This window comes from Monodelphis domestica, chromosome 1 (genome assembly GCF_027887165.1).
Source record: "Monodelphis domestica isolate mMonDom1 chromosome 1, mMonDom1.pri, whole genome shotgun sequence".
NCBI classification, from domain to species: Eukaryota; Metazoa; Chordata; class Mammalia; order Didelphimorphia; family Didelphidae; genus Monodelphis; species Monodelphis domestica.
In genome coordinates this window covers 611,236,294-611,258,378 of record NC_077227.1, presented here as the reverse complement: position 1 = coordinate 611,258,378, position 22,085 = coordinate 611,236,294, and the positions used below count along the sequence as shown (strand labels likewise).

The 22,085-nt window shown below is 34.1% G+C and overlaps 1 protein-coding gene across 5 annotated transcripts in view; it reads right to left on the bottom strand.

Moving 5' to 3' along the window:
• RALGAPA2 (Ral GTPase activating protein catalytic subunit alpha 2) overlaps positions 1 to 22,085 on the bottom strand; it is a 544,635-nt gene that overhangs the window by 36,160 nt on the left and 486,390 nt on the right. For all 5 annotated transcript variants that reach the window (XM_007476631.3, XM_056813837.1, XM_007476632.3 and 2 more), the window contains one exon: positions 3,360 to 3,481. In XM_007476631.3, coding sequence (XP_007476693.2) covers positions 3,360 to 3,481 — 122 coding nt within the window. The remainder of the gene's footprint in view (positions 1 to 3,359; positions 3,482 to 22,085) is intronic.

Below are 22,085 nucleotides of genomic sequence, written 5' to 3'. Positions count from 1 at the left end.
TATTATAGAATATATAAACAAATTATAAATGACAACTCTTTAGTACATCTATTTGGAAGGATATAGACTCATTTTGCTTTTTTGGGATTAGTATGTAAAATACTAAGAATTCTGCTCAATGAGGTAAAATGCATTAGATGGAAAATAGCTTTATGATAGAATTTCCTGATTTGGAAAATGTCTTTTTCTTGTTAACTTCCAAATCTGCTTTTAAAAAGTAGAGGATGCAATATATCAGTTGAACAACAAAAAGCTTTATAGAATTTTTTGGATGCCCAAATGTATTTGATGAGTAGACATTTTTCCTGCCATTTGGCTCTTCAATAGTTTGCTAAGGTTAGATGAGTGATGGAATGTAAGAGGAGCTTGAAGGCAGATACATCTTACTAGAAATGTCACTTATGGGCAAAGGCAACACCTGCTTTTGCACTCTGAGATAGGAAAACATCCTCTCAAGAAAAGTGGCATAAATTGATTAAATGGATATTTGCTTGCAAGTATACAGCATGGATGATAATGACTAAAGTTAAGTATTATTTTACATTCATGATAAAAATTCCCTGTTGTTTTATTGCAAAGAAAATTTCAAGAGACCCACCAGTTTCTAGGACTGTACATATGCATATATCCATAGTTCAAAATTTTTTGCTTTGAAGATACTGGTGGCAAGGGATAAAGAAGTTCTAAGATCACTGTGTAAGCTTAAACTCTTTAGGGTCAATTATTCCAGTTTGCTTGCTGCTTGAAAGAGAATCATATATATCTTTTACTTTAACAGTCAATTCATCTGGGTTATTTTCACTTATTCTAATGGAAAGCAAAAAGGTTACTAATGAGAGGAAATTCTTCTCGTTGCAAAACTTTATTTTAGCTATATTGCAAAGCAAAGAATTTTTTAAAAGGACATGTAGGGAAAAAAACTTAATATGCACATATATAACATACAGATGATTTTAGAATATGGATTTAAGAATCTGCTTCTATAGTATACTATAATTTCCTAATCATGGTCTATTACAATCACACTTTAGAATAGGTAATGTAAAAAATATATAACATTTACTTTTAAGCAATGACATGAGTAAGAACATCAATACAGTATCTATAAACTGATTCTATGATAAGGATGATATAAAACAGTACAGAAAGACTTGCACAATAATTTGTGCATTGGTAATGGCTTATATTTATCATAAAATGGGATTTGATTTATTACACCCCATGGAATCCCCCAAAGTATAAACAAATTATGAGATGCTTTTTGAATAGTGTCATTTTTAAAGGGAGGTAGAGAAAAGTATTTTGGTTTGATATCACAGATTTATCTTCACTTTCTATTTATGAAACTTATGAAAACACTTTATGTTCTTGTAGGGTTTTTCTCTCACCAAATAATTTTTATATGCTAGTACTTGTCTAAAAATACTACTTTTAAACCTTTGTAAAGTGATATTAATATAAAATTCAAATAATTTTATTAGATATATTTATGTCAATAGCTTCTTGTATTCATCTTCTGATCCTTCATGTAACTTTTTGAATGCATAACTTTTAAAAGGATTAACTGAAATATGATAAAAATTACATGTAAAATGTGAAAATTCTTCAAACACTTAAATGGTTTCATTAAGTGAATTTTAAAAAAGCAACAGAAAATTTATCAAGGGATATAAATGTGCAGTTGTTAGCGCATTCCCAAATTCAAGTTATTAAGTTGGATTGTAAACAGTTTAAAGTGTTTATATTTCAACTAGAATAAGGGAAAATACAAAATTACTATATGGAATTGTGCCGAGGAATAAAGTGCCAATGACTGATGAGAAAATGAAAAAGATGTGAAAAAGAACTTGAAAAATGTTTGTTAGCTTTGCTGCATACCTTTAATTTTCTTTCACCTAAATGTATAAATGACTTAAACTGTCTAGCTAAACAGTATGAAACCTTCATTTCCCTTGAAACTGATTTTTTTCCATCTTTGTCTGTTGGCAGAATGTATAAAAGAATTCAATTCACAGCTGTTCTACTTTTTTTAATGTAGGAAACATTAATCAAAGCTTTAAGTTATAAGCTTTTCTAATGTTGTTTAGTATTCCAGTTCAACAAAGATCAATAGAGGCCATCCCTGTGTTTCTTGACGCCTCTCCAGGAAGCAGAGGCACGATTATGTAAATAGCACTGGTTCCCCTTTACTTTTGCCAGCTTGCTTATCTCCAAAGCCTTCTGCCTGCTGCTACTGGCTACCAATATGAGCACATGCATATACCTCTTATCTCCTAACAAAGCTCTGAAAGCACAAGGATTGAAGCCAGTAATGTTAAACAATGATGCATGGCTGATTTTATTTGTAAGTGATTTATTTCACTGAATTTAATTTCTTTCTTCACTGTGGATGTAAGATATTTGTTAACAAGTCAGAGTAAGAGAAGTAAAGCCAGTATTTCGAAACAATTTCGAAATACATTAGAAATCTATTAAGCACTCTAACAGTTGTGTGTAAGGTAGTCCAAGTTAAAGGGGCCTCCTCACTGAGAATTTTAATACACATCAAATCTCTGTGATTAGTGATTTTTTTTTTCCTGGTAGCCACATGTAGAAATTACTAACCCAATTAAATATGGTCTTTTAAAGCAAAAGCACTTAGTAATAATACCACGAACAAGTAGCTATACAGTTTTCTTTTCAACTTTAAAAATAAAAAAAAAAAACAAACAAACCCAACAACTACTGTGTAAAAGCAAAGAATGGAATCACAGACATTTCTCCCAGTGTCAACTAGCTTGATAGATAAGGCAGTTTCCAAAAAAGGTTCCATACCAGGTGCTACTAGAGCCTGTAATTTGGCCATATGCATAGAAACCACTTGAGAGAAAATGTTAGTACACTGCACTGCTGTTATGATTGGTCAAAGGAACACTATCCTTATATTTCTTCTGCATTAATCCCTGACCCTGGTATCTCAGCAGCATAATCCCCATTTAGCATTAGTAGCAACGGCTTCTACTGTGAGGAACTATTTTTCGATAAGTAAGCACTGATTCAGGCATAGCTTTTGAACGACATATTCCCAGCTCAGCAAGAAACCCACACTCCTGAATGAACTGGAGCACATTACTGAGAAAAAGTTCATTAACCTTGCTAGATTCGGAGGTTAACAGGATAGCTGAAGAAAGGAACTGAGTGAACAGCTCTGATGCAAAACAAATTAAAATGAATGTCATCATTCCTTTTGATATTCATTAGTTTATTCAGAGAGAGAATGCCCTTCTTAAATTTGCAAGCATTTATCTGTAAAAAACAGGTGTACATCTGCTGCTCAAATGCTTCTTAGTGTTAAAGAGAAGAATAATGTAGACACTCACCCGTTCCACTGAGGGAGTAACTAGGAGAGGGAGAAAAGACTTGAGCTGCGAAATCCTCAAATGTCATTACTTCTCTGTGATTCTGGATTATTGCTTCAAGATACAGAGCTCGTTCTTCATAACTACAACAATCAGTTAAGGAACAAGTACATGTATAGAATATACTACTTACTGCCAAAATGCATACAAGATGTTAACAGTTTATTGTTTAGAACCGTCTATGAAACACAAATGGGAAAACATCTTTTCAATGTGAAAAAAGATCTCTTCAAAATTCTATATAGTTGTGGGGGGGGAATGACTATCAAGCAAAGTTAAATGTTATGAGATGAAGTAACATTTTAATTTTGTGCTCTAAGTTTCTACTGCATTTTGATGATTGTTTGATCACCAGCCTCATTAATAAGACATAGAAAACTTACTTATTGTTAGAATACATAATTGAAAAAATCGAAGCACTGCCAATAACACATTTTACAATATGAAAATATTACACATTTAGTATTGGTATGGTGTTTATATGCAGGAGAACACTTTTTTTTAATGGACAGGAACTTCTTCATAATCTTGTCTATTTAAAATAATGAATTTATACTAAAAGCAGTATATATAATGTATCTTCTTAAAAGTAAGAAAATGTACATTATATATACTGGCATCAAGGCAAGATTTAAGCTGCTTTAGGAGTGATATCTAACATAAACTCTGAGCACCAGAAAATAAGATCTTATATGTAGTTCAACCTAGGAAATGCAAGCTACAAAGCAATTAAAAAAAAAAAAGACTATTGCCTTTTAATTAAAACTGCAACTGGGAACACACAGCATTCAAATGTGTAATCAAAAACCAGTCACCAATAAAACTTACAAGCGTAACAAGCTGAAGCAACTTTCCAGCTGTCTTAATAGGACCCCTGCTTGTGGCAGCTTTTCACAGGGTAGAAAGCAAATCTTTTCCTTTTGTGTGCAGCTTCTGTTTTCTCAGAAGGTGAATCATGCACTTCCAATAACAGGATAACGTCTGAAACAATTCTACAATGGATGGAAGAACCTCACATATGACTTTATGAATTAACACTTGAAGTCAGTATGACATCTCATTTCTCTTTCCTCATTAGCAGTAAGAAAGCAATGGCTGAAACAACACCCCTTCTCCAAACTCCAAACTACCTATGAAACCCCTTTATTATGCTTTAGTCATCTTGAAAAATATTCTAATGCCATAGGAAGAAAAGAAGAAATGAAATAACCACCAAATTATAATTTTTATGTCAGGACCAAGAAAAATAGAATTAATGACTCATATTTTTGAAGTATTTGCTTAGAAAAATAAAACCTTATTTCTAAATGTTAATAGAAAATATGACCTCAATAGGACAACACCACGCATTTAAAAACAGCGGTAGAAAAGTTTCTTTTGGGAGAATAAAGTATATGTCTTCATATTTCTAAACACAGGTGCCTCCTTTTATTCTACTATTTGGAAAAGGATTTTTATACTCTGAGAAATACACAGACATATTAGAATTTGTCAATAAGCTATCTTTATGAAACTTCAAGGAATGAAAATGAATTCTGAGGCCAACAAAACTAGTAACTCATGATGCATTATGGGTTTGTCAAAAGTATAACCCACAACAGTGCTGAGAGTCCAAGTATTTGCAAAGTGGGGCTGTTTCCCTCTCGCAGGCTGAACTCCTGATGACTCTTGTTAATGAATAGGCTGCCAAACTTCCTAAGAGAGGAGGCACACGCTTAGGCCCTATTCTAAAGGGACTGACTGATGCCATTCACATCTCATTATGAACATGCTTATTCTGCACAGTACTTGGCTGTTGCCAAGGCTCTGTATTCCATACTGCCACAGCAAGCCGCTGGTCCTGTTAACAGCAGGATGTTAGGCCTGAGTGGCCGTCTGGCGAACAGGCACTCTGACACTAAGCTGGCACGTGCTGGCGCAGCAGGAGCAGACCAAGGCGTGACAAATTACTGAAAGAGCTCAGCTAAACTTATGGCTGACAACCACCTGAGCCTTAGGACCTCTACGGGCCTGCCATCAACTCTCAATTCATTGCTCACCCTTTTAGGCTGCAGTCTGCTTGTGTGTCCAGTTTAAACAAGGCAGATAACTATAAAGACTTGTCATGCTATGCCTAATAATATCCTGCTGTTTAATGAAAGCCCCCACTGCATCTAACACATACGCATACAATGCAGTGGACAACTTCTAACAAAACATAAATTCATATGCATTCTGCTAAACACTGGATAGAAGATATTAAGAAGACTAGCATGCTATGTTAATCAAAATCATAATGAACAACTATGTCCAAACTTATTTATGAGGGGAAAGCCACAAGTATAGAATAAAAGATATCAGACAATAGTATGTGAAGCTGGACAGTATGTTCACAAGTTCTGTACTTGGAGAGCTGGCTAAATTTGGGTCCTTAAGAAAAGTTAAAGGTTATTAAAAAAAACAAATTAAAGTTAGTTTGGGCATTTAATTATTCAACAAATATTTATTGAAAGAGGGACATTGTGGTGGATGTTGTAAAACATACAAAGGAGAGTGAAAGAATCTCTACTCCCCTTATAGGATTATTGTGAGGAAAGCACTGTGCAAAGCTTAGAGTATTACATAAATGTGAATTATTCTTGACCAAATTTAAAACTGATATTCTAGATAAGACTGCTAAGAGAAAACACATTTCTAAAACGTTAAAGCTGATATATTTTAAAAGGCCCTTCATTTTGTTGCCCTAAAACAAAGGTCATCTATTTATATCTATATCTATTCATTTTGTAATAGTCCCAATCTTTGGAATACTTAAGGAGGTAAAAGTTTGCTTTCTCCCTGCACCCTAAAGTAAAGGGCATTTGTAAAGTAGGTACCAAAATACATTTATGTTCTCTGCATAAACAATCACATATGACAAAATATTAATTATGGCAATAACTCCTGTCAAAGTGAAATCTGAACAATTTGGCTAAAAGAAGGAAACTATAAATGCATCTAGTCACAAACCCAATAATCCACTTTTAAAATTCCACTATCAAAATAGAAACATGATTTTGTTTAGAATTACTTTCACACTAAATATGTGATATTGTATTTATAAAAAGCCCCCCTCCCTCACCAATGTATTCAATCCTGAGAAAATTCAGTCACTGAATAGTTAGTTAAGGGCATTGATTTTGATGTCAGAAGACCTGGGTCTGAGTTTCAGTTCTCACTGTCTGACTTATTACAGGTCACTTAATCTGTTTCACTCTGCTTCCTCATATGTGCAGGGGAGATAATATTTAATACTACCTGACTCACTGTGCTATTAAGGAGAAAGCACTCTGCTTTAAGTACTTTGCTTAAAAACCTATAGAAATATCAGCTATCGCTATTATCACACTTTAGTTTTTGATATTCTGTATTCCTTTCAGTTTCTTATATTTTTAAAAAAATTAATCTTTTTCTCAATTCTCTCTAAAATGCTTTACTTAGATAAAATGACTTATGGCCAGAAATTAGACAAGGCAAAGTCTTACCATTTCTTGGTTAAACAACTCCTAGAAGAAATTGTTTTTAAGAAATTCAGGATACAAAATGTACAATTGCTCTCTAAATCTGTTTGTTAATCTCCAATATTTTCCACTTCAGATCCAAACTGTAGACCCCTTTGGATTTTCAGGTCTGTGGCCTTATAGAATTTACTTATCACAAACAGGAGAAATAATAGCATATGAATTAAGATAACAATAGCGATAACATGAATTTTGATAACTGATTTGTCCTTATTCCTATGACTTTCAAATTTGAACTCTGGAATGAACAAAAGGAAAGCCTTGCTTTTGAAGACTTAGCTGTCTTGTTGGTGGCTAAAATACAAACAGGAATAAATAAAAGGCTAAATTTGAAACCACTGAAAAGATAAAACTTTCTTTAATATTTAAAGGTCTTGAAAAACACAAATAAATAAGGTTGGCTTTATTTTAAAACCACTACTGTAATTCCAAACATTATCTTTTTTAGTTTAGTTTTTTTTTTGTGGTGGGGGTGAGGAAAGAAATATACTAGAAAAAGTTTAAATGCTTTTAAAACTTTTCAACCATATAGTTTTAGTATCATAACCATGCTGTTAGTTTTTTCAGAAAGAAAAATGGTCTTAGTCAGACTTTTCTATCTTCGTATAAAATGTGTCAGTCAATATTATTGCTATCTGTGGCAGTGATTGTAGCATTGGCTGACTGAAATGAATCATAGGAGTCAGAGAAAAGACTGTTAAGTAATTAAAACTGACTTGCCCAGGGTAACATAGCTAGTAAAAGGCAGATGACAGGATTGTAAATGTAGAGCTAAAAGGAAACTTAGAATCCATCTAGTTCAAGTCCCTAATTTGACAGATGAGGAAACTGAAGCCCAAAGAGGTTAAGTTCATTAATCCAAAATCAGGTAAAAGAACCAGATTCAGGATTGCAAACAGGTCCCTTGATAGAGTTAAAGTTGTTTCCATATTATCATGCTACTATATCTAAGGGCTAGAAGCCATATAAAATCATCTAGGATTAGAGATGTAGAGCTGGAAGAGATTTGAGATTTCAGTCTGAACCCCTAATTCTGCAAATGAGAAAAGAGTCCCACAAAAGTTAGGAATTATTCCTAAACCGGGATCTTTCCCCCTAGTATAGCACACTTTATCCCCCTGAGAAATTGTATCTATCTATACTCAGAAAGAGAGATGGTCTTTTCATTTTATCCTTTGAGATCTCAGTGAAAGCTGTTTCTGAAAATTTCTTTGGTAGACTGTTCCAGGATCTGACAATAGTCAAAGCACTTTTGTCTCTAATTATGATCATGGGTACAATTTTTGCTATTTACCCCAAACTGAGTACTTGAAAAGTTAATTTGATTTGGACATATAAATTTCACCCAAACAGGAACTAAATTGCTGGAGGCAGGAAGATGAGCCACTGTGCACTGGAGATTCAATTAACTAATGGTAAGAGAAGTTCTTTCTGGATTTTAGATTAGAGGCCCAGGCTAACTTTTTACTGAGTTTGACAAACCATTGTAAAGGGGTTTTGTCAAAAGAATATAGTAAAGGAAAGAAGGCTAAGTATGATTCCACTATACCATTAAACTTGTAATAATAATGATGATGATGATGGCAAACATTTATATAGTGCCTTAAGGCTTGTAAATTTTTACATGTTATTCCATTTGATCCTTACAACAACATGGGGAGGTAGGTGTTATTATTACTCCCATTTTACAGAAGATGAAAACAGGCAGAAAAGTGAAATGACTTGACCAGGGTCATACAACTAGTAATGTTTGAATCAGGATTTGACATCAGGTCTTCCTGACTCCAAGTCCAGTGTTCTATCCAGTGCCACCTAGCTATCCCATAATCACAATATGCTCTATTTCTCATCTTCTGAATCATTTCTACTTTCCTCTCCAGTCTCCATGCCTGACTCTCTCGACCTCTATTATGTCCCAGAATTCTCAACCTGGAAATTCACTCCTCTCCTAGATTTCTCAAACTAGAAGCCTCTCACTGTGGTCCCTTTCCTTTGACTGGCTGGTTCCTCCCAGAACTTTCGTTTTAAGTAAAATGAACAAACCAGGCCTTTCTTCATTCTTTTCCAGGCTCCACGTCTGACCCTCTCAACCCGTCAGCTTCCTTGTGTGTGCTATTTCCCTGTCAGTATATAAGCTCCTTGAGGTCAAGGACTGACTTTTTTTTTCTGTCTGTGTTGGTATTCCCAGCATGTAGCACAGTGTTTGGTACATAAGTATATACTACTTTTTAGCTAGAAAAGGAAGTCAGATTGCAGTCTTTTTTTTTCTTTAAAAACCCTTGTCTTCCATCTGAGACAATATCATGTACTGGTTTCCAAGGCAGAAGAGTGGTAAGAGTTAGGCAATGGGGTTTAAGTGACTTGCTCAGGGTTACATAGCTGGGAAGTGTTTTAGACCAAATTTGAACCCAGGACCTCCTGTCTCTAGGCCTGGAGTTCTATCCACTGAGCTAGCTGGCTGCCCCCTGCAAAGGGTCTTAAATACTCAGCTATGGGTTATTATTATTTTTTAATCAGAGAAGTGACATCAGACATATGCATTAGGAAGATCACCTTGGTATTTGTGTCTTCACACAAATATAGGAGAAATAGGAGTTGGGAGAAACTGAAAACTGGAAAACCAAAGAAAATGTTATCACTACAGTCCAAGTAAGAAGTAACGAGAGCCTGAAATAAAGTGGTGGAAGCATGAGTGGACAGAAAGGATGCCTCCGAGATGTGATGGTGAAACCAAAGGGCCTTACTGGATAACTGGATTTTGGGGATGAGATAAGGGTTAAAGATGTTGCAGCAGCTAGGTAGCACAGAAAAGAGCACTGGATCTGGAATCAGAAAATCTTGAGTTCAAATTCAGCCTCAAACACATACTGGCTGAGTGAACATGGTCAACTCACTTAAATCTGCCTTGGTTTCTTTATTTGTAAAATGGGGATAATAACACCACCTACCTCCCAAGGTTGTTGTGAGAATAAAATGAGATATTTTCAAAGCATTTTATAAACCTTAAAGTACTAAATAAATGCCAGCCATTATTACTGTTTCTATCAATAGGAATATACAAAATGGGAGGAAGGGTATTTAGGGGATAAGAAGAAGAGATCCATTAAAATAATAAGTATAAGGTACACTGTACTAGAGTAATTTTAACAAACAGGAAGGTATAAATCTCTTTATTCTCTATACCTGACAGTCAATTATCTGACTGTAAAGATGTGGTCTACTTTAGAAAATTGACAGAAGGCATAACAGTTGCCTTATTATGTTTTCATCAAGGATAGCTTTGATATAATCATATACTATTTTCTTGTCTATTTTTAAAAGATAAGAAAATGGGGATGCTGCTTGATAATTGCAGATATCTCCTTGTTAACTTCTTGGTAACAAAACAACTGTGGTTCTTCTCATTCTTTTGGAATCTTTCTCTGCAATATCTTAAAATTGACCCCTGTAGGCCTTTAAAGTTGTGTTCCTTCAAGTACATATTTCTCTTCTGTGTATTTAGTTAGACCTGTCTGTGTTTCCCCCACTTCCATCTTATGTCCCATTTCCACTTCCCTACAAAGCGCACAAGAGACAAAAGGGACAGGACCTAAATATTTCAGTTCTGTTTGTTAGAGAAACACGGGCAAATCTATTCAAATCCATAACTCTTTGTTGATTCCTTCCAGATTAATCTTTAAATCGTCCTGATGGCCTGGCATGGTTGGGTCTTACACCATACTTTTGGCAGGGTCCTTCCCTATTCACTGTATTTCTCTATTTTCTGAGTTGATACTGCTGGTATAATCCCTCTGCTCCCTGCTGTAACATTTTGCACTGTTTGCTCTAGATCATGTCCTAACTAAGTCAAAATGTCACACAGTTGACATAAAACAGACACTTAGATATTGGTATTGTTGCTGATGTTGAGTCTTTTCAGAACTTCATGATTCCATTTATAGTTTTCTTGGCAAAGATATGGATTAGTTTGCCTTTTCCTTCTCCAGCTCATTTTACAGCTAAGGAAACTGAGGTAAATAGAGTTAAGTGACTTGCCCAGGGCCACATAGCTAATGTCTGAGGTTGGATTTGAATTTAGGAGGATGAATCTTCCCGATTCTGGGTCTGGTGCTCTATACACTGAACCACCAAAACATCCCAGATATTGGGATAGACATATTTAATAGATATTCTGGGGAGAACAATGCCTTTAGCCAAATCCACAAACATTAAAAGATGACAATGATAGTATTTCTGTGGGCCTGTTTAATAGTCTAGTAAAACTGCCACACCTGTGCCATGTAGTCAGTATGCTTTGTTGAGGACTAATCATTTAGAGTAAGATTTTATTATATTCATTATGTTTAGTTCATTGTTTTGTTTTGTTTGTTTTTTTTTGGTCAAAACTGCTTTAAATTATAATGTAGCTATCACATAAAACATTAATCAATAGAGGAGAATCTGAAATGTGAAAACAATAACTTTTTTTTCTTCTCTTTCCCTTCATATCCTCTTCCCTTTGAATTTTTCCCAGGTGATGCGATAAAAATTTCAAGCTCCCACCACCCCCATACTTTGAGAAACTTGTAATTCTACCTCAAATTCTAAAACCTTAAAGTCAGCACAGGATAGGTTACCTACGATAAAAATAATATGAAACCACAGAACTGGATTTAATGGCTATGTAAAGGAAAGAAAAGAGACGAAATGGACAGGTAGGGGTAGTAGAGTAGAAAGAACACTGGGCAGGGGGTCGGGAGAGTTCCTGAAGTCAGCCATTGAATGCACAAATGACTAAGGACTTGCTGAGTGCAGGAGAATATCCAGAGATGTTCATGGAGGAAAGAAGACAGGGAAGGGACAGGGCAAATTCCCAATACAAAATGATAAGTCATCATTTTCCCAGTTCCCCCCCCTGCACAGTGTGTGAGACTAAATTACTCTACCACTTCCTAACTCATAGGGTTGTTATGAAGAAAACACTTTGTGAACGTTACATCCCCATGTAGACGGGGAGCATAATGGAGAGAGTGCTAGACTTGGTGCCTGGAAATCTTGTTTCTAGCCTCAGATACTTACTAGCTGTGTGACTTGGAGCAAGTCACTTAATTTGTTTTCTTTAGGTTCCTCATCTATAAAATGGAGATGAGAATAGCACCTACTTCCCAGGGTCATTGTGAGGATGAAATGAAGTTATATGTAAAGCACTTTGTAAACATAACTATTAGTTATTGTTATTAAAATATGATGATCACATATCAAAATATATTGTTAACAAGTTGAGAAGGAAATAATGGACCATACCAGGAATGGATACCAATTACATGATAATGCATATTTACAAACTTTGTTTATAAGCATTTTCTTATTTATGATTATTTTAATTTAGGTCTTTAATTTAATGCAAATGCTCTATGTGCCATGGTAAACTGTATTCTATCCCAAATTCATTTATTTTTAAATGTAAATATACAATGTGGCTCAATGGGCTGCAAATCAAAGGATATGAGTTTGAATATTCCCCAAGTTCCAGATGTGGCTTATTAAGAAGGGTTTCACTCCAGCAGGTATCATTTTTTCACTCCCCCTCTACCACTTCTCTGATACTGGACATTTACCCTCTAGTGGCCTTAGCTTCCTGGTGTAGGAGATGAAGGGGTTGGATTAGAAAGCCAGTCACTAAGCTCCCTTCTAGCTTTAAGTCTATGATTTTTATAATAATCTGGGAGCAGAGAAGCAAGTTAACTGAAAATTTTTACAAAATTGAGTCAATGCCTAAAAAAATAAAAGAAAATAAATAAGGTTAGAAGATACAATATGAGGTTATAAGTAACACACTGTTGAGGCTGAAAGATTTAAATCAATACTAAAAACCTAAGGTAACACCTATATGAACAAGATGAAGAATATTTCTTTTTTTAATAGATTTTTAAAAGATATAATTGTACTCTCAATCAGATAGATATGAAAAAAATTGATTTTCTCAAACATATCAAATTGCTGAGTATTCTGGGAGCTTTGTACTCTCATCTTTATGACATTACCTTATAGCTAATTAAAGCTATGTAGACCTTAGAATCAAATAATTCTTTGAAAGTATAAAGAATTTATACAAATTTCTGCTACAAACTTTCAAAGCAATTTTCCCCAGTAAGTTTTTTTGGTTGAAAGGATGTTTCTTTAACTAGAACACGTTCTCCCTTCCATCTCCACCTCCATCTTTAGCTTTGGCTTCCATAATACTTATCGTTAGAAAATCCCAATGACTTCAGTTCTCTAAGTCTCACATCAGCAAAAACATCAATGACAAGAAAATTAGTGAGTCTGTTTGTTTTGGGCTTCTAGAAAGAGCTGTCAAATTGAGTGAAAAAGGGCTCAACAGGCCATTTCACTTAGGAAATTGGTATAATAAAAAGGAATAAATTTTTACAGACAGAAGTAAATTTAAGCACTCTGTCATACTTTTATGTACTTAATGTACATTTATGTACTTAATTTTCAGAAGAAGCAAGTAATATAGGTTCAAGTTTGTTTATACTTTTTAACATATATTAGGGAATTCAAAGTCAGTCTGTGATTATAAAATCTGTATTAATACTTTATATACATGTAGTTCTAACTCCCTCACAGGTGACTGAGAACACTAAATTGGATTTTAGAATTATAAGGAACTCGAAACCAGCCAGCAAACTTTGCTTTTTAAAATATCCTCCCCACCCCACCTTTGGAATAGTCCTTTGAGTTACAAAATTTAAAGGAAAAAATCTCTAAATTTTAGAAATTAAATTCATTATAGCTTACTAGTACTTATCTAAATGATAATATTCAGCATAGTGCTTTTTCACTAGGCTTATAATAGCTTTAATTTTTTTGGGAGTGTTTTTACTATAAAATATAAAATGTTATTAACAACATTTCTGTTAATTTATCATTTAAAATAGACCCTTTTCCCAGATAAAATAATTGTATATTTACATTATAAATTCTTCTTTATCCTCTTCTGGAGTCATTCAGTGGTACAGTGAATAGAGTGCGAGGCCTAGAGTCAGGAAGACCTGACTTAAATTCCAGCCTCAACTATATCCTAGTTGGGAAACTCCGGGCAAGTCATCTAACCTCTGTTTGTCTCTCATTTTCTTTATTTATCTGTAAAATGGGGATAATAAGAGCACTTACTTTCCAGAGTTCTCAGGATCAAGTGAGATAATATTTGTAAAGTGCTTAGCATTGTATCTAGCACATAGTAGGTGTCATTATAAATATTAACTATCATCATTATTATATAAATGATAGCTTTTGTTTATTAAGAATACTACTATCTATACATTAGTTTACACTAAGGAATAACTAAAACATATGCACAATAATTTTTCCTTTTTTGTTCTGGACCTGCAATTTCACTGATACAGAGAACTTCCTAAGAGAAAATTCCCTCTATCAAGGCAAACCAAAGGCTGCAATTCTGTTCTTAAAGAACTGTATTACTACTGACCAGATAAGTGATCAGCCCAGGGTCATACATGAAAACCAGGGACTAAACCTCAGGTCTTCCTCTCCAATCACTTAGTATACAATGTGAAAACCTAGAAGAACTAGAAGAGCTTTCAAAAGGGCAGAATTGCTCATCGTTTTTCCTCCACAGAATGTTCCTCTTCCAATACAAGAGAAAAGGAACAAATATGCTATATTTGATAATAAATAAAAGCTTCTGGTAAATGATTATATGTGTATTACTAACCTGAAATATTCCTTTTAAAATGTATCACACTATTTTTATGTAACAATAACAGAATACTAGGATTAATTAGGACTAGGTAAAAATATATTCTAATAATAGTGATTTCTGCCCTCCTTGGATGTACTGCAAGAATAAATGAAAAGCATTTAAATTTTAACTATATCCAAAACACTGTGTTAAGTGTTGTGAATACATTAAATAAAGGCAGATCTCACTCAAAGTTTCACATTCTAAGACAGGGAGATAATACATAAGAGGACATTTCAGCATTAAAACAAATGGAAAGCCCCTGTAGTCTTGAGGGTACAGCTTATTCCTCCTAGTTATTTATGAAGACATTCATGCAAAATACTTCCCCATTAAGATGTTTTTAGGGTTTTACTTGAATTTACATTCCTCTTTCCACTATGTATCTTAAAAAATGTACATAAAACAAAGATGAAATTGAAAATAATCACAAATAACAATGCTTCATTTCCTTTATCTCTGGTTTAAAAGCAGTTGAGGGTTTTCCAGGTTGTTATTAATCATAAAAACAAATTAACATGTGACAGGATAAAACCGCCAAGAAAATTTAGGGATTTACCAAATGCAAGACAACCTAGAAACCAAGACAACAGCCACTATATGAATTATAATATATAACCTTAAGAGACATATTCAGATTACTCTACTAACCACTAAAATAATATATTAAAGTCACACCTTCAAAGTACTATAACCACTGATTTGGATTCAAAGCTCAATATGCCCTCACAGACCTATCATTTATGTTTTATTCCTTAACAATAACAAAAAACCCTTACCATTATTATCTGAATTTAACTGGAAATTTTGGGGAATTCTAATATAATGGATGTCCTGCTTTGTGCAGATGTACCAAAATTTTCTATCATCTAGTACAAAAATAATTGATTTGAAATAAAAACATTACTAGATGTAATACAATCTATAAGAAGATGCATTTGGTAGATAAACTTTGAATCCCATGTAAGGAAAATATTAAGAAACTAAATTTGATAAAAGCACAAAACTGCAGAATCCACCTAAGTCCCTTCAGCATGAGATGAAAATAACTTTGAATTCTTGAAGGCTATAACAGCAAGGTGCAAACTCCAAGGTTCTACCATGCTGGAATGTTATCTGTAATCTCCTGTAGTTACATCTTAAAATTCTCATGGGTGGACACCTGAGAAGGAAATTGGAAACTGAGGGAAAATGGATAGAGGAGAGAAAGAGAGAGGCAAAGGAATAAAGACTCAGAGACAAGGAGTTAAAAAATATGGGCTACATGTTGCTGTGCCCCTCTTGGAATTGAGAGAGGGCTCTACATGTGCCCTCAAACTTTTATTGGAGAGTTTAGGAATGTGAAGTGGGAGGTAGCTAATGAACATTCGGCATGGCATAGGTTTTAACATTGGTTGAATTGACAATCACATAATCAAAGAGGAGGGGGCTAATCAAGTTTGTGACTTGGTAAGGAATGTGGTCTAACAATGTGTAAGCTAGGATCCTGTGGCAAATAATGTCCTGCTCAGGAATTCTTTTGACCTTTAGACTGAAGATTTGGAAATAAAATGATCAATAAGTAACATGACCATGAGTCTGGTAAATGAATACATAGGATACAATATCAATACATAAATAATGATGCTAATATACCTGGTATGCTACAGTGTCAAGAGCAATCAAGACTGCTTTCTGAGGGCCAGAGTATTCTCAGAGTATTCAGTTCATCACTAGTGGGCTAGCCACAAGATGATGAATTGTTTGGTTAGGGCCCTCACCCCTGTGTACTTCCATTTCACAGTGACACTAGCAAAGTAGAAGAAAAGTAGACATAGAGTGCTAAGAATCATAAAGTAATTTTTAGATTATCTTATTCCTTCAAAGAACTGTTCTAAATTTCTTCTCATGGATGTCACATTATCCCTCTACCCAATCCTAGCAGTTCTCCTTGCCTCTACTCTTGCTTAACAAGAAGTAGCTTCATAATTACTGGGAGAAAAAAATCAAGTACCTTAACAGGGAATCTCCTCTTCTTCCCTTTTGGTATACAAAAATCCTGCAACATCACCTCCATTTTCTATTCCTTCATTATTCATCAATAGCGTGCAATAAATTACAAGAAATTGCTTAGGAGAAGTAGTGTAAAGGAAGTCATCAGGAAATGTATCACTGGACAATAAAGAAGACAAGAGTGAAGGCGACTACTAGTAGCTTGTATGCTTCACATCCACACAAAGACAAACCGGATAATAGACAAAGGTCCCTAATGTACTATCTACAAGGACAGACCTCTCCCTAATAGGTTTACAAGAAGATATGGTAAGGATCACAAGGAATGAGCATGACTTGATAGATTTCAATACCATTAGATAGAGCACAGAACCACCGATGTGTGAACATAAATAAGTATAACTATCTAAAAATTTAGGGCTTCCTTCTATAGGTAACAAATTGTGTGGTAGATAAGAAAGTATGATAATTTTATCTTTTTTTACTTATTTTAAATGACTTTTAAGTCACTTGAGGTTAGGAACAATGCCATTATATCTTCTGTATCTTTAGGTTTATATCAGTCTTTCAAGTAAATTTTCATATCCATTTTCAGGACTTGGTTTCTGTATGGGAATGTTCTCACTGATTTAATAATATGAATACATAATAGCTGCAATGCTTAGTACTCTGTTGTAAAAAGATAATCTATATCTTTTCTTAAATGTAAATAATTTATATTTGAATATTTATTTTTAAATATTCATCCACAGTTACAAAATTTTAAAACTCCCTAAAATAGAGAAGTAGCAAAATTAATTTTCCCCCAATTTCTGAAAAATTTTTCCAATGTGATTTTATTAGCAAATTTGGATAAGTCCTACTCTGCTGCCTTATTATGGCACAGAAGTGGCCCTCAGTTTTTTAAGCCTTTGGCCAGTAATGGATTGCACTATATATTATCTAAGGACTAGCATAAGAGGGCATCAGAATGGTCACCAAGTTAGGAAAATTTTGGTTACAGCAACTCATTAAAAAAAGAATGAAATAAAATAGATGCACTGAAAATTCATTTGGTTTTTGGTGCTTTAAATGAAAGTATTTTTACTACTTTATTTGCCAGAGTATTAGATAAAAGAAACCACTGATTAACAATAATATTATCACATTAATAGTGCAGAAAATGTGATCATCCAAAGGCAAAACTCAACTCAGAATGCTTGCTTCTAAACACGTCTATTTTTTAAAAATAGAAAACCACCTAATTCACTGGGACTTTCCACATTTTTTGCCTATATAGTCACTTAATATTTAGTGGTAAAATATAAATGCATTACTATTTAAAGTTATAATTAACTCACACTGACTGATAAATTAAGAGTCTTATTATTACATAGGAAAAATCAAATTGTAGTAAGGAGTATAAAATAATTCATTTTTCCTAATTAAATAATGGCCTAAGATATAACACTTCTTTTAGTTGATTTTTTAAAATTTTATTAAAAGGAAGACTGACATTATTTTTGGGGTTCAAATAAGTTTTAGAATAATAATATGATTTACTATGTATAGGAGCCAAATGTTCTGTCAACACAAGTCAACCCTTTAATCAAGGAGACAGGAAGTTCTTAGTGCCTTCTCTTACTGCTTCTGACTACTACATCTTTCCAGTTCAAAATCCTTTTCTGAAAATTGAATAAGCAGCTGAGAAAAAGATTCTTTTTCTTGATCTTCTAAACTTCTCCAGATTCTTGTTTCCTATTTCAAGATGTTCTTTAAAGGGTTATTTTTGGAAAGCCCCCCAATTCAATATAATTTTGTTGCAATGAAAGTAAGTTGGACTTTTTTAGACAGGATAAACATAATATGTACAATGTGCATTGTCGTTCAGCTGTGTCTGACTCTTTGTGACTCCACTGTCCATAGTACAGCAATATTTGTTGATGGGATTTTCTTTTTAAAGATACTCGTGGATGGCCATTTCCTTCTCCAGGGCAAACAGAGATTAAGTGATTTGCCCAGGGACCCAAAGCTAGTATCAGGTTAGATTTGAACCCAGATCTTCCTGCTCTAGAGCCTATACACTATCCGTCTATCCACTGAGATATCTAGGTGCCCCTATGATATGTAGAGTCTCTACTAAGCAGACAAAATTTAATTTTAGTTTCTAAAATACCTGTTTTAATGTTTGAAATAATTCACTTTAGTAGTTAAGTAGTAAGAATGACAAAAATTTGCCTCTTTACATTCTTAAAAAAAAAATAAGCCCTCCTGACATTTCCCTAAAAAGTAAGCAGACAATAGCACAATTGAAATAAATATTCTTTATTATCATAGGCATAAATGGTTGTAGGTTCAGTGATTATTTTATAGCTGTGTTAAGAGATTAGGAAGGATAATATATATAAAATTCACTGATTTCATGACTACATGCAAACTTTAGTTAATCAGAATTTTAATGAGGTTATCCAAAGGCAAAACTCAACTCACAATGCTTGCTTCTAAAACTCTTTTTACAAAGAATTTTATTGTTGCTGTTATTGTTTCCTATGATTTTATAGTTTAAGGAATTTATATTCTGTAGAAGGCGATAATATATACATATACCAAATAATAAGATAATCTTGGAGGAACCATATTAGCTACTAGGGCAAATGGGAATTTTATCATGGAAGAAGTAGTATAAGAGTTAGGCTTGGAGGAAAAATAGTATCTCTAAAAGATGAAAATAAATAAGATAGTTCATTCCATTCATGGGAGAGAGCAAGCAAAGGCATAGAGAAGGGACTGCGCATTCTTTATGAGGAATAGCAAGAAGAACTGGCTGGCTGGCTACATCCTTGTTTGTGGTAAAGGGGATGACAATGTTTAATGAAGCTTAAAGGTATACTGGAACCAGTTTGTAAAGTGCTTTAAAACCAAACAGGGAAGTTTGTATGTGATCCAAAATATCACAAACAGGAGACACAGCAATTTGTAAAGCAGGGAGAAAGACATTAGCAAATCTGTGCTTTAGGAATATCTGGCAGCTAGGCACATGGAAGGGGGAATGTTGATTTGTCAAGAAATGATAAGAGTCTTGACTTGGGATGTTGCCCACATGTGATGAGAGAAAGGTATAGATAAGAGATATTGGAAAGACAAAGCAGATAGAATTGGCCATTGATTAGATATGTAGTAGAAAGTGTAGAGATAGTGAGAAGTTGAGAATGACTTGATTAGGATGGTGATACACTCAATAAAGATTCAAATATACCTGAGTCTAAGTCCAAAGATCCTTCTACCCTGATGCCTCAATTTATATGAATGGACACAAAAGTATTTATTAACAGTGATAATTTTATCTTTTTGCTTTAATGAAAAGTCCTTTCCATCCTGGAACATTAGAAAAAATAATGTAAAATATGTTGGGAAAATTATTTTCAAATTCTCCAAAAATCAATCAATAAATTAATAAACATTAATTGAAAATGATACTTGGAATATAGGATATATTGAAATAGAATATCACGGGACCCTATCTGCCCTTAAGGAGGTTATAATTTAGCTGTGGAGAGAAAACTACTACATATTAAGGGGAATGTTAAAACTAAGTGGTACAGCATTCAAGTACTGGTGTAGCTGAAGAAATTGAGCAGATATTTAAAGGACAGGTGGGAATTGCAAGGGTGGAACAGAGGAAAAGCAATGCTATGTAGAGTGGAACAGCAGCAACCAAAGTAAAGTGGAAATGAGAATAGCTTGAGTGAAATATGGTAAAGAAAATGGGTAATCCAGAAGAGATCATGCATGTTAAGACATAATTGCAAATAAGGTTGGCTAGGCAAGGTGGATACAGAAGTTAGATGAGAAAAGCTAGGTAGAAAAGTTCAGAATAGAAAACCCTTTTAGATTTCTGAGAGGGAGAGTGACAACAAACATGTTAGTTTGGTGTATGTAGGATGGATTAGAGGAGAAAAGAAAAAGGTGGCAAGTAACAGACTAATGAAATAACTTAAATTTCAAATGAGTAAGGAAGACTCATCTTCCCGAGTTCAAATATGGATTCAGACATTTACTAGCTGTGTGACCCTGGGCAAATCATTTAACTATATGCCTGAAGTCCTCATCATTAAAACGAGCTAGAGAAAGAAATGGCAAACCACCTCAGAAAGAAAACCCCAAATGGAGTCATGAAAAGTTGGATCCAAATGAACAACAAAATGTATAGTTACATTCATTCTAATCTGTTTCATATGTGCATTTGCTAATTTATAACATGAAGAAATCTATAATAGATGTCTATATCTATCTATTTATCTATACCTATGTATTTATCCTAAGAGGGAAAACTATAAGGTTTTTAATATTTACTGCACTTATTATATTTTGGGGGCAAGGGACTCATATATAACTTTCAATTTGCCCCCAAACCTATGTAGCTAGTACTTCTAGTACTAGTACTACTACTACTACTACTACCGATAGCTAACATTTACATAACACCTACTATGTGTCAGGCACTGTGCTAAGTGTTTTACAGATATCTCATTTGATCTTCACAGCTACTGTGGGAAGTAAGTACTGTTGTTACCCTCATTCTACAGTAAGGAAACTGAGGCAAATGAGCTACTGAGTGTCTAAGTTCATATCTGAAGTCAGGTTTTCCTAACTCTGGGCCTGATGCTCTATTGAAGACACCATGTAGGTATGCTTTTATATCCTTCTCTTCCACCCCAAATGTCATATACAATTCTGATTAGAGAAAGCACTTTTTTGAGTTTGGATCAGTTTTTGTTCATTAGTACTATGCAAGTTGTCTGGTTTATGAACAATCTAAATTATTCTTAAGGAGAATAATCTACAAACTGATTTTGTTGGACTGGCTGGTATAGGGAGCTTCCACTGAGAGAATACCCTGCATTATTGTATATGTCTCTTGCTTTGAAATGGGTTTTCTTAGCATTTCCTAAAGCACTGAAAGAAATGATCTGTCCAGGGTCCTAAAGCCCATATGTCAAAGGTGGGACTTGAATTCAGATTTCCCTACCCTTATTGCCTGCCTCTTGATCTGCAAATATTAGAGTTCATAAATAATTTAATAAGAAAAATCAGTGGCTCACAGAGACTTTAACTCAAAAACCTAAAAGTAAGTGTTGTTGGGTTCCTGAAACTCAATATTTTATACAGTGGAAAGGAGCAGGCACTGCAAAATATATTCAAGAGGCATGAAAGCACCTGTTGTCACACCAGGACTGCAAACCTCATTTTATTATCAGAACACAGAATAAAAGCAAGGCTGCTTCTTTTTGTTTGATGATTACAGAATACAAATCCCTAGGTCATTTTTTTCTACAGAGATCAATATAACGACATAACTGTCCCATTTTATCAGTGTATGTACAGCTGCCAATGGTCAGATTCAATCATTATCTAGCTTGTTTCACAAAGTAG